Below are 13,643 nucleotides of genomic sequence, written 5' to 3' on the forward strand. Positions count from 1 at the left end.
TCCTCGATGGAAAAGATGCATTTTTAGAAGTATCTGGGGAAGGTTTGAGCCATGTCATCTTTTGGGTAAACAGATGTCTCATCTTTTTACTTTCCCTCTAGCACCAGCATTGCTAGAGAAAAAATATTTTAGAGCTTACTTTGGATCCCTCGATATAGGCTGTGATTAAAATTAATTTAAATGAATTCTATCTTGCACTAAACTCCATCTCTATGCAGCCAAGCACCAAAATCCTAATACATTTCCATATCTGTCTGCTTAGTTCCTGACTCAGATATTTCCTTCTCACAGTAAACACACACAAAGATATTCTTAATCTTTAAAAAGACCTGAAAAATAAATACATCGCATCCTGGAGGTTTAGTGAGCCACTGACCTTGGTGTTAAGGGCTCTCTAACACCTCAATTGTGCTTGCTCTGCAGTCATTGAGCTAAAGGCCTCTTTCAGCAGAATTTTCCCCTTCAGATTTGTGGGTTGATGGGCATTTTTTCTTGCATGAAGGTAAAAACTGAGATGGTTTGAAAAAGCATTATTTTTGAAAAGTCTTGGCTGCTTTGGTCATGAAGAAGGGGAACTGATCAAGTGCAGTACAGTGACTGGAGAAGTTTTTGTTCCTTGTCCGGCATGTGGGTGAGGAAGCTTCTAGATGGGGACTCTCAGTGACCCGTTCAGAATGTGGAGCTTCATGGCGTCTGAAACAGTTTTCTGCCTGGGTTGAGATAATGCACTCAGAGCTGCTGCTGGGTGCCTGTCTTGAACTCTGCAAGTGCTTCATGAGCTCAAGAGCCATCAGGGAATCCTGTAAGGGAGAAATGGTGAGGATCTGCTGCCTGAATTTTATCTGGTTTTGCTTTAGTCCAGTGATTGCTCCTGGTGGTATAAAGGTAGTGTGTGTTAGAGACCAGAATCTTCAGCTTCACCTGTCCAAAATGAGTATCCTAACATCAGAATGGGAAATCCAGTTCTCTTTCTCACCTGCTCTTTCTCCATCTCCTTGCTTGCACTATCATCTCACTCCATGGTGGAGTTTGATGTTTGAGCTATGCTTAACAAACTAGCGTCTTTTAAGGACATGTGCCGGGATAGCTGTTGTTTGATTCCCAGATGACCCCTAGACAGAAGGTAGGCACCTCAAAATTCACTTCAGTATACAAGAAACGTACTGGGTAACCCAGGAAAGAAGGAGTACTCCTGGGAAGTACCACCCAGCAATGCTTTCAGCACTCAGGGGAAGCATTTTTGGAAAGTGGCTCTGTCCAAGGGTGTCACAGACTCATGGTCCTACGCTCTTGCATCCTGCCCAAGATACCATTTGTGTGCCTATATGTTCTCTTGGTTGCCTGCCCTAGATTTTAACAACCAGGCCAACCAACTAACCTTTGATGGAGCCCTGGGAATCAGTGGGCATCTCTGGTGATATAAAGACTTCAGCAGGTTTCTTACAAAAGCTTTGAAAATCTATGTCTCTCCTTGTATCCTCAAGCTGGATGAAGTACAATTTCTGCAAGGTCTAGCTATTCGAACAGCAGCTTCTAGTTTAATTATCAGAAACTGGCTTGTCAGTCCTCACACTCAGCACCTGCCACAGTTTTTTTTACTTCATTATTTAGTCATGAGAGAGTATTTAATTGTATTACCCTGTCATTTTCCTTTTCAAGTGCCATTAATGGGCCTAGGGATATGTTTGTTGTTAAGGATGAGACTAGACATCTTGATTCGGTTCATAGGTCTGGCACGGGTTCCCAGGATCAGCTTGGATGAGTCGCTTAGTCTCTCTGGACCTTGATTCCTCTTCTGTTGAGTGGCTATAAAATTAATTTTTTCCAGCTTTTGTCTAGTCAGAGTGTTAGTCAAGTGAAATGGAAGCTGGCAGAGGGCATCTGATTGCTTCCTGTGAACACATTAAAAGGGTAAATACCAGGGAGGGAGAAGAGCTACTTAAACTAAAGAACAGTTTTGGCAGGAAAAATGCCTATAAATAGAAGGTGGGCAAATTTGAGAAGGAAATTTGGAGAAAGTTTCTTATCATCAGTTCAGTTCCAGAGCAGCCTTCCAGGATGAGTTGGGGGAAAAATGACCTGGTGCGTAAGGTACATTTCCACCCCTCCTGAAGTTAAAATGCATCTCATAGGCCAGAGCTACCTGCTGACTCTGTCCCTGCCACTGCTGCCTGTCTGTGGTGCATCTAGCAGTCCTGCTGCTGCTTTTGCACTACTGCAGCAAAAGGGCTGCGACAGTAATAGTGTCAGAGGCATCAGTAACAGAGGTCAGGTGTGACATCCCTCTAACTTTTGGGGGATAGAGTCTTTTAAGGACTGGCAAATGCTCTAGCTGCCTTTGGCATGGACCGTGGCTAGTTAGTGAGCAGGATTATTTGGCATGGTTTTTATTCCAGTGAAGGACTGGTCTTCACAATGCCAAAGGTTCTCTTCCTGTCTAATATTTCCCAGATACTGCTGCATTTTAGCTTGTAAGACAGTGAAAGCTAAGCAGAAAGAAGATGGTGGGGATCATTAATAGCTTTCCCAGGTTGGTGATTCTGAGTTTGGCATTCTTTCTAAAGGTTGCCAGGTATCAAACATCACTTCTGGATGATAAAAGTTGAAGTATTTGAATTTTTATTGATTTCCCTACTCCTTTTCTCACTCTCTAGGTTGCCACATGGATGCTAGAGACAAGCAGCTTTTACGCTCCCTGCGTCTGGAGCTCTGCACAGAGGTGCTGGTGGATGGAATTGTTATTCAGTATCTCTACCAAGAAGGGATTCTCACAGACAGCCATGTTCAAGAAATAAAATCTCAAACCACCAGTCAGAGGAAAACCATGATGCTCCTTGATATTCTCCCCACCAGAGGACCCAAGGCTTTTGATGTGTTCTTGGATTCTTTACAGGAGTTCCCATGGGTTAAAGACAAGCTGGTGGTGAAGCGTAAGGAAATAACAGTGCCAGATCCTGCAGGTAAGGCCAGGATTGTTGTTTCTGCTGTTTTTAAGCTTGTTCTCAAGCCATAATTTTGAAAGTATTGAATGTACGGTAATTCCAGGTTATGCGTTGTGTAGATGTGGAGCTTGATACCAACGAAAGGGGACAGCCTGAATTTCCTGGAAGCCAACCAAACGCCAGGAAGTATTGCAAAGTTTGGGGAGTGAGCAGGGCTGAGTTTCAGGAGACGGGGACACAGCAGGAGAGGCTTTCTTGGGAGAGGCTGGGGTGTAGGAGGACTCAGACTCCATTACCTCAAAGGGAATGGACTATAAATAGTAGTTTTGACTAGCTGCATAACTGTCTCTTTACCATCCATACCTTATTATTGTTTGTTTTATGTATGTTTTACAGTGGTTTGTTTCTGTATTGTTCATATTGACAGAATTTTTATTTACTTACTTTTATTATTATTTTAATGCCATTTTGATTTAGTACCATATGCTAATTTAGATTTATTTAGTTTATTAAGTTTACTGGAGTGCAAATGTCTAGGATCATTACTTCCAAAATTACTAGTCATTGCTTAGTTTTAAAACAAATTTAGGAGCTAACCAATTTAGTGGGTGTTATTATAATCTTATTCAGTCAAATCTCAGGCTTTCTGACTTTTAAATGGACTTCTAAAACTAGTTTTCTGGACTTGATGTTTGTTCAGAAGTTATTTCTTTACCAGTCCGTGCATGCAATTGTTGAGCTGGTTTGAAGTCAAGGTGGCTGCTTAAAATGCACGTTTCTTGCCCTAGATTCTGGCAGCGTGCGCTGGCTGCTAACCTCATGTTACCAGTGAGGTAGTGAAATAGTTCTCACGTGGGAACATCGTTTCCAAGCAGTGAAATAGTTCTCATGTGGGAACATGGTTTCCAAGCAGAATGATTAACCTTTCTCCAAGCTCTCCACTCCACCCCCCCGCCCCATTTGAGATTGGTCATATGCATTTTGATGTAGTTTCCAAGCAGTGAAATAGTTCTCACGTGGGAACATGGTTTCCAAGCAGTCTGATTAACCTTTCTCCAAGCCCTCCACTCCACCCCCCGCCCCATTTGAGATTGGTCATATGCATTTTGATGCACATGATGTGATTTTCCCGATGTCAGTGTGCTTTGCGTGAGACTGAAAGCCTGTGAAGATAGGTGACTAGGACCTGGTGACCATTGTGTACAGCTGCATCCCAGTTAGCTTCATGTTCAAGAACGTTTGTCAGGATCTGCTGGACAAATCTGACATTATCTTACCTTAGAACATTTTTAATGGAGTACTGTGACAACTTGTCTTTCCGTTGGGTCTATGTGGAGGTTGCTTTCTGCTTGCTTGGAAATGGGTAAATAATTTTCAGAATTTGGGAAATAAATGTCCTGTGCTGCCCACAGGGTAAAACACTGCAAGTTCTTAGCAGAAACTTGTGGCATTGAGTATGTTGTAGAAGACCTTGCTTACTGTTAGGACAAATCCTGTGGTGCTAACGTTATTTATTTACCTTACAAATCAGCCTATTCGGTTGCTGACTGCTGGGTAAGCTGTTGAATAATCCTTGCAGTTCCAGGAGCACACACACAGCCATTGAGTACAGTCAGGGTTGCATAATTTGTTACTAGAAAAAATGTTTCAAATTTTTGTTCTTTTGATTGTTTTGTGGATTGCTGGTTCCCGTTCTTGACTCCTTGTGACTAACGTGCTGGATTTATACATATCAAGTTCTCCGGTTTCAAGTAGGCTGACTGTACTTGATAATCCTTTTGCCAAATTTTGTGTGTAAATTAGAAAAGGCTTCCAGATTAGATCAAAGGTTACTGTTATTTTTACTGTGACAATACAGAATGTAAGAACAGGATAAGAGGCAGATAGCCAAGTTTGTTTTAATATTTAGGCATGTTCTTTAGAACCCAAAGAAAGAGACCATCATCTGTGCCCTAATAAATGCCTAGTGCACCCTGGAATGAACTGAAAACTGTGGCGGTATCATGAGTGCTGATTACATGCAAGAAAATGTTGTTTGGGATAAAAAGCCTTGCTTTGCCTCCTACACAACAACCTTGTAAGCTTTTATCTTGGTAGAATACTTGAGCATATGCTTGGCTGTAAGCATGGAAAAAGCCATTGGCTCTTATGAAACTATAAGAATTCTTAAAATTAAGTATGTTCTTTAGTCCCATGCTAGATAACTTAACTTCTGCCTTATTGGAAACAGTTCCTATAAATGGTGATTTGTCAGTGGGAATTTTTTTTTTTTAAGAGAATCCATTTGTAGTTAAAAAAGCCTGCCACATACACACTATCTTTTTTTAGACCCTACAACTTCTAAAATTGAAGTTGGTTTTATGGCCCTAGATTTTTAAATCTTTTTTTTTTTCCTTGAATCATGCATACTTATGGAAATCGTATGCCTGCTGTTCACTTGTTTATGCTCAATTAAAATTCTGTTTACTCTAGCAAAATATCCTCAGTTTTTGCAGATCTTGTGCAGGACTAAGGACTGGTGGCAAGTTTTTCCTTGAAATAAGGTTTTATTTTATAGTCTTTCAGATCTCACTGACTACACTTAGGATTTTTAAAGTCAATAAAAGTAGACTATAAGATTTTCTCTATCTAAATGAAAAAAAACTGTAGAATGTGCATAGTGATTTTTTTTTGGTAGGCCTTTGGATTATTGTACATTTTGTTCAAAGAGATCAGCCTTTCTATCTCTGCTTCAGTTGAGAAATATAGTTTGTTGGTTCCCAGTTAAAAAAAAAATAAATCGCAACTGTAATTGTTAAGAAGCTTTTAATTTATTTTCTTCCCCTAGTACAAAAAGCCCCAAACAAACAACAAAACGACTGAACCAAACAAAGCAATTTCTGAAGGACAGAAATAAAAACATTTTTGGTGCTGTAGTGTAAATATGATCTGGTGGGCCGAGCAGCTCTGAAATGGAAGCCAAAGTCTGAGACCTAAACAAGACACTGCCACTGACTCATCGGGAGCCTTTGGGCAAATTCATCCAAGGCAATGGATTTACTGATTCCCAAGTTGTGTAACTCGGTGTAATGTTCATGGAGCAGCATGGAGTGTAACTGTAAATTGGCCCAGTATTCAACCCAGAGTATGCTGTTTGGCTGCTTGCAAATAAATTAACTTTAAAACCTGTGATATCCTGGGTTTTATTGCTGAATGTCAGTTGACTTAAAAATAATAGTTCTGTATGCTGTTATCTGCTGTATTTCCAAGGAACATAGAAGACCCTAATCCTGCAGAGCACAAGGAATAGTTTTTCCATGGGAATCAGGAGAGTGACATGCAGGCAGGTAGGGCCACTTGCATCTGTATAATTGCAGCAAAGACACCCAAGATTCTTTCCCCTTGCTTGTTTCCTTTATTCCCAGGACAGCCTTTTGCCTAGGGTCACCTTTCTCTTCTCTCATATGCATCTGTTGGATGGCCACAGCTTCGGTGAAACCTTTTCTTAAGGTAAAGGAAAGTATCACTGTAAAACCCTAAAAGCTCAAGAAGAAAATTTAAAAGTCGTGTGCTTTTGGAGGTAAATTTTTATGATTTTAATTTATTTCAAGATGATAGGGTGTGTTTCATGCTTGTGTAAGAAACTATGATAAAACAGTTCAGTACAGGGTGGCATTGCAAGACTTAATCATTATAAAAATCCACCACAGCATGAGTTCCTGGTTTTGAAGATTACAACTTCTGCCGTAGTAAGAGTTAAGAAAAATAATGTGGGTCTGTTTTGTTGGGAAAAGACTGCTCTGGTTTTTCTGCTCTAGTTTGGATAACTTCATGCCTTTGTCAGGAACATAAATCTTAAATATAGTATTATAATTCCTGCAAAAAAACTACAGCTGTTGGCAACAGAATTCCATTCTTTCTAGGAACAGCAAACAGTTACCCAATATTTTTTGCACTGACTAAAAAAATATAAGCTTTGACGGCGTTTGTTTATCAGAATGTTTTTTTAATCTCTCTCCGCTTGGGAATTTCTCTGCCCCGGTGTGATACTTCTCTCTATACTGTATGTTGCTATAAAATTATTTACTCCTAGAAGTGCCAGTACTGCACCCCTTTGTAGTATAGATGATTTCTCCATTCCACAGGAAATTGCAGCGTTTTGAGAAGGAGAGAAGTCCGAGATACAGCGTTTGCCAAAGGAATCCTGCAGCAGCCGTTGCTATCTGGCAAATGTTAGTGAATTTGGGGCATGGAGTTACACAGAATCATCTTGAGAAAGCTGTTCTCTCACAGCTGAGCAAGGAATATTTTCTAATGCATGATTTTGTTGTTGTTGTGCTACCTAGTCAGCAATCTGCATTAGGGTCCTGTTAGACTTGGGTGAGGTTTTTTGATTCTGATTTTGGTGTGGTTGGGGTTTTTCCCTGGATGTGTGGAGAGCGTGTGTTCTCATATAGCTATATAAAGCTTCGTGTTGTGTAACACTTTGGATGAAGCATGCAAATACAAAACAAAGCAACATGTAGTTCTGCTGAGAAAGCCATCCTTCCCTCCCCACCCAGCTTTCCCAAAGTATTTTTTCCACAGCTGGGTTTTAGGTTTCTAAGGATTCGGATTCAAATGCAACAGCATTAGAACATGGGGAAGTTTAGCATCTCTTCTTACCTTTTGTTGGCTGCTTCTTGCCCTCTTCCTATCCTGCTTCCTCTCACATCTAATGCAGTGAGGACCTAACAGCCTGCTCTCTTGCCTTTTCTGTTGGGATGTCAGATAGGAAAGCAGCTGATGAAGTCCCTTTCTCTCTCTAAAATGGTGGACAGAAGATGGTGGTTTTTTTCTTTCTTCCCTTTCCCTCCCCTCTCTTGTATAGTCCAGTAGCAGAAAGGGGAGTTTCCTCCCATGTATGTCTGAAGGAAAGGGATGGGCTTAGCAGCTTTGGCCGCACTGGATTGACCTGGAGATGAAGGAATGCCCTTGTGCCACATCCCAGTGCCTGGAGGCTATAGAAAATGTTCTCTGGAGAGATTCAAAGGCATTCTCATAGGAGAATTTCCCAAACTCTTTTCCACGTTCCCATCTTCTCTGAAAATCAGGTGTTACATTTATGGTTTGGCTTTATTCCTGACCACAGCAAAGTCTGTGAAGTCTGGCATTAAAGCTTTGTGCACACACTCAATATTCACAGTGTGCATCATGGCATGGACAAGTCATCAACTTCCGTGGTTCTCCAGAGCGTTCTGTGTATGTGTTTTGGTTTTAACCTGTGTATGAATGTAAGATTTTTATTTTTTTTTTAAGGCATATTTGCTTTGTTGCTTTTTTGCTGTGTTAATAAGCAGCTATGTTTATGCTGCTTACATCTTATGTTTTTCACTTTGAGAAGCCTGACTCTGAGGCATCACTGTTAAGAACTATAATGTTTCCTGTCCAGTCAAAAAACAATTTCTTTCAGGTTAGTTAATGGAAAGATACCACCATACTTGGCATCATCCTCAGTAACACAAATATGTGAGGCTAATAGTAGTACAGGTGTGATAAAATGCATAGTCTCTGGAAACAGGAGAGGAGGAGTGAGTTCTGGCAAGAGGGGTGTTTGGGCCAGCTCAGCCTGATCAACTACTCATAACCAGTGCCACTACAAGGAAGCAATGGGTAACTGGGATTCAAGACTCCTTGGTGCAGGGAATGGAGACATCCATCTGCTGACCAGACCTGATGACTTCCAAAGTTTGCTGCTTCCCTGGAGACTGGATCCAGGACATCACAGAGGTTGCCATCATCAGACTTTGCTACTTACTCATGTGGGCACTAGTGATAATTCAGCAGATTAAGGATGACTGTGGGGCTCAGTAATCCCGTGTGAAGGGATGGAGCCCAAGCAGTGTTCTCCATCCTGCCATTCATGGGGAAGAACCTGGACAGGGATGGATGTGTCCTGGATATTCACACTTGTCTGTGAACCTGGTGTCATGGCAGCACTTTGGACTCTGTGACCACAGAACCCTTTTCAAGAAATGGGGACTGCTAGGGACAGATGAGATCAATTCGACAGTGTGGGCCAAAAGCATCTACCAGCAGGTGCTTGGAGGAAGTGGAAATCTGCACAGTTGCAGCATGGTGATGTTGTTGGACTTGCAGAGACATGGTGAGACAGTTCACACAACTGCAGTGCATGGCGTCAGGCTCTCAGACAAGGATGTCATTGCAGTCTGTTCAAAGGAGTATCTTGAATGCACAGAGCTTTGCTATTGCCTGGGCGACAGGCTGGTCAGGAGCTTATTGGGTTAGGATCAGAAGGGAGCTCAGTAAGAGATGTTGTGCTGGCATCTTTTATAGGACTTGCCAGTCAATAGAGAATAGAAGATAGCAGCTTTACAATACCTACAAAGAAGATATCAAGAGGAGACAGGAATAGGTTCTACACAGCAGTGCATGGTGAGAAGATGAGAGATGAAGGATGTTAGTTGAAATAGGAGGTTCTGAGGAGAGTTTTTAATCATAAGGGAAGTCAAGAAGTGGAACAGGGATCCAGAGAGGTTGCGAAGTTGGATAGAATACTGAGCAACATGGTCTGATCTCAAAGCTGACCCTGCCTTTAACAGGAGGTTGGACAGGAGACCTCCTGGGGTATCTTCCAACCTGAATTTCCCTATGATCCTATGAAGCCTTCATAAAAGAGTGCTTCTATTGCAGGCCCTGGTTCTCAGGGAAACTTTAACAACCGTGGTGTTTACTGGTAATGTGACACAGTACAGTGATCCAGGACACTTCTGGAATGCAGATGGGACAATATCTAGATGAATGTCCTAGATGAGTAGACTAAGGGAGGTGCTCTGCTGGCCTTGCTACTTATAAACAAGGAACAACTGTTCAGGGATGTGTTTGCTAATGTCAGTGTTGGCTGCAGTTACCATGCAGTGCTCAAGTTTAAGATACTGAGAGAAGAGAGGAAAGCAAGTAGCAGAGTGAAGGTCCTGGACTTTAGCTTGTTCATGAAACTGGTTGATGGGTTACTCTAGAAGACAGTTCTGAAGGACAAAAGCACTCAGGAGACTTGACTGATCATCAAGGAAAACCTCTTCAAAGCAAAAAAAAAAGGTCCATTCCTATGTACAGGAAAAGCAGCAGGCATAGCAGGAGGCCAGCGTGGCTGAAATTGGGAATTGGGGAATTCCCAGCTGAGCTCAAGTTCAAAAGCGAGTTGTCAAGGAGGTGGAAGTGAGGACAGGCTACCGAGGAGCAATATAAAAGCATTCTGTGAACTTTTAGGGATAGAGTTATGAAGAGCAAAGATCATCTGAGTTTGAAACTGTTCAAGGATGTGAAGGACAACAAAATGAGCTTCTACAGGTACATTGACAGTGGAAGCAAAACTAAGGCAACCACTGATGGAGGGCATGGACTGACACAGGACTGCATCAGCATGAGCAAAGCCAGCAGGCTGAGGGAAGTGATTATTCCCCTGCACTTGGTACCAGGATGGTACTAGTATTTAAAATACTGTGTTTAGCTTTATGCCACCAGTACAAGGGATAGATTGACAAACTAGAGGGTCCTGTGGAGCACCACTAAAGTGGTTTGTTTAACATGAAGTACAGGGAAAGGCTGAGACGATTGAGTTTGTTCTCTGAGAAGAAAAAGCCAAGCAGACTCAGAAAAGGTGGAGTAATGTTCTTCCTACAGGTGCGCAGCAAAAGGAAAAGAAGTGGCAGCCACAAACTGTAGCAAGGGAAATTCTGATTGTAAACAAGGAAAAAAATTTGACAAGACAGGTTAAGCACTGGCCACCAGAGGTTGCAGCTCAAGTAGGGTTGCCCAGAGAGGCTATGGAACCTCCATCCTTGGAGGTAGTCAGCATTCAACCGTAGAAGGTCCTGAGTAACCTGATCAGGCTTTGAAGCTGGCCTTGCTTTGAGCAGGAGGTTGGACTAGATGACCTCCAAAGGTCCCTGCCAACCTAAATTTTTCTCTGATTCTGTAAGCCTGGCATCACGCTCTGTGTACTCAGTATGTGGGATTTTAGTACAAATATAACTGGAGCTGACATAGGACAGTTTGGATATGTACGCGTGATGTCTAGTTCAGATTAGAAATGTGCTTTTTAAGTGAATTGGAGTGTTTGATTTAGATTTCTTTCAGGAGACTCTAAACAGGAAAATGTGCTCCGGGTGTTCACAGAGTCCGTAAGACCAGAGTAGAGACAGTTAGAAATGAAACCTTCAGGCTGTGTATAGTCTGAACACCAGATCGTCACTGTGATCTGTATCAGTCTGTAGGTATTGTCCTGTTGCTCTCTACTGCTTGTTAATATAGACATAGGCTTTTGTGGCGAGTGGATGAGGTGATTTTGTCCATAAACACCTGCAGTCTTGGAATCTTTTCCTCCCAAAATTCTGTGTTCATACATAGATATAAATGTGCATCATATCAGGGGTGCTGCTGTATGCAAATAAATCCTTTTTCTTTTTCTTTGATTGTTCAAGTATCTATCTCTGTTTCCCAGAGTTTACAGTACTGTTTCTAATCTTGGGGTATGTCCATTGTAAATGACTTAGAGAGTTCACTAGCTGTAGTTTTCCATTAGACAAAATATCTTAATTCTCTGTCCATTTTCCTCCTCAACTTGCATCACAGTATGATAAAATCATGTCCGTGTCTCATATTTCCAAAACCATGCATAATTGCAGTCCTCTATGGTCCTTGAGATCTTTTTTTTAATTGTTGCCAGCTTCCCACTGTTGGTCTTGTCTCAGGATGTGGTGAGGGAACCATTGAAAAAGCTTTGTATGGACAATAATAATTGTTTTCTAGAACAGACTGGAAACTTTCTTGTAAGGACCTGATCCTGCAGCTTGATAAAGCCACTTGCAAACATGAAAAAGCAAGATGCAGTTGTTATTTTTGCATTATGTCATCAGTATAGGCATTCGGTTGATACTAATTAATGACCCTTGTGGCCCATAGATATACACTAATATATGCTCCAGAGTGACTGAGAGAATTTCCTACTTAAAACTTTGTAGACTTCTTTTCATGAAATTTTTCTCCATTAATGATTTCCTTCAGAGCTGGCCAGCTCTTCTTTTAGCACCTCCAGAATTGCCTTGGAGCTCCATCTGAAAATGTTTGTTTAATTTTTGTATTCCCATTGCATGGGGAAAGTCTATTGTCTTTCATAAATTAAGTCTATGAATGCTGTTTTTTTAAAAAAAAAACCCAACTAACCAAGCAGCAAACACACCCACCTTAGCCTGCATGTGTTGGGGAGGCTGCATAGCCACCCAAAGTCAGTAAAAATGTTAACTAGTGTCTCACAGGGAAAGTCTGACTCCAGTGAAGTCAGAGGCCAGACTCCTGTTGAGCAGAGCAGGACAAAGGTCTAGCCACTGATGTTCTCTCTGGTGAAGGAATGGGTGCTGTGTTGTCGTCCCTACACTGACATGGCAGCATGTCTTGACCTTCAAAGAAAAATCATTTCTGCAACTGAAAAGCTGTTACTAGTTCAGACTGTACATGCTTTTTGCCTGCTGACTGAGAATACAAGCAGTGATGTGACTTACTTCTCACTGGGAAATGTCGCTTGTATGGCCAAGGTGAGGAAGTTCCTCTAGTATACAGTTAATTATGCGTGGTTATTATATCTTGAAACCCTTCCTGCACTGCCATATGCAACTAAGCTTTCCTTCCAGATTTGTTTAAGGTCATGAATGAGAACTAGGAGCACCCAAGTATCACTCATCTTTACCTCAGAGTGATGCAGCTGCAGTTTATCTTGTTACAAGATTTATGGTTTTGTATACAAGACTTTTAAAGCCAATTTTTATCTATTTGACAATTGACTGTGTAAACAGAAAACCAATCTTGTTGCTTCTTTTAGCCATTGTATCATTGTTCCAGTATACTGTCAAATTTTCTTTGTAAGTTTTCTTCCTGCTCTTGCTTTGTCTGTAAATAGATTTGTGTTCCCTCATATATTGATGTATTGGCAAGGAGTTGTACCCTTGTTTTGACAGGCACCTCTGCTGTGAACTGAAGTGAAGCTTCGGTGTTTCTTCCAATCCACATTTAGAGAAGGAGCCGATTTGATTTATACTGTACAGTTTGTGTGTGCAGGAAATAAGCATTAATGCATTGGGTCAAGGGGAATAACTTGCCATTAGTGCACCGCTTCTTCTGGCAGCCTTCTTAATCTTAGAGTTTCACCACCTTGCCTGGGATTTTCAAAGGATTCATAGTTAACCCAAGCTCACCCAACCCTCTTCCTGTCAAGGTCAAGAGTAACCTCCCCTTAGCTTTGAAGAAGGCCATTTTAGTCCTGTGCTGGTGCTTTTGAAAGTCTTACCTTTCATTTGTAGTTAATAAAATGTTGAGCTCTTTAATGAACGGCCTGTCTCAGTCTTTGGATCTTTCTAATAAAATGTGCTATGCTGGGGTGAAAGGACTTCACACAGGTAAAGGGTTGACTAAGCCCCTTGCCAGCCCCGGGGGTCTCTTTTGGGCTCTGGTGGGAGGCAGACTTCCTACACAGGCAGCCGGTGCTGCTTTTAAGCAGGGGCATATGAATCCTCAGCAAAATAACTGTTAAGAAAGCTAGAACAAAAGTACTTTCTGGTATTTCTATGTGAAGAAAGTATTTCTTTAAATATGTTTTTATTTACTGTAGGCGATGGCTGTGTTTTGCTCAGCTTTTCAAAGCAACAAGACACATTCTTTATTCTTACT

At 41.5% G+C, this 13,643-nt stretch overlaps 1 protein-coding gene across 1 annotated transcript in view; it reads left to right on the forward strand.

Annotated features, from left to right (window-relative positions):
- Window positions 1–2,662: 2,662 nt before the first annotated feature.
- The window catches only part of CRADD (CARD and death domain containing adaptor protein), a 76,134-nt gene continuing 65,153 nt past the window's right edge, over window positions 2,663–13,643 (forward strand). The window contains exon 1 of the mRNA XM_010163414.1: window positions 2,663–2,960. Coding sequence (XP_010161716.1) covers window positions 2,663–2,960 — 298 coding nt within the window. The remainder of the gene's footprint in view (window positions 2,961–13,643) is intronic.

This window comes from Antrostomus carolinensis, unplaced genomic scaffold (assembly GCF_000700745.2).
Source record: "Antrostomus carolinensis isolate BGI_N321 unplaced genomic scaffold, ASM70074v2 scaffold1722, whole genome shotgun sequence".
Lineage (NCBI taxonomy): Eukaryota > Metazoa > Chordata > Aves > Caprimulgiformes > Caprimulgidae > Antrostomus > Antrostomus carolinensis.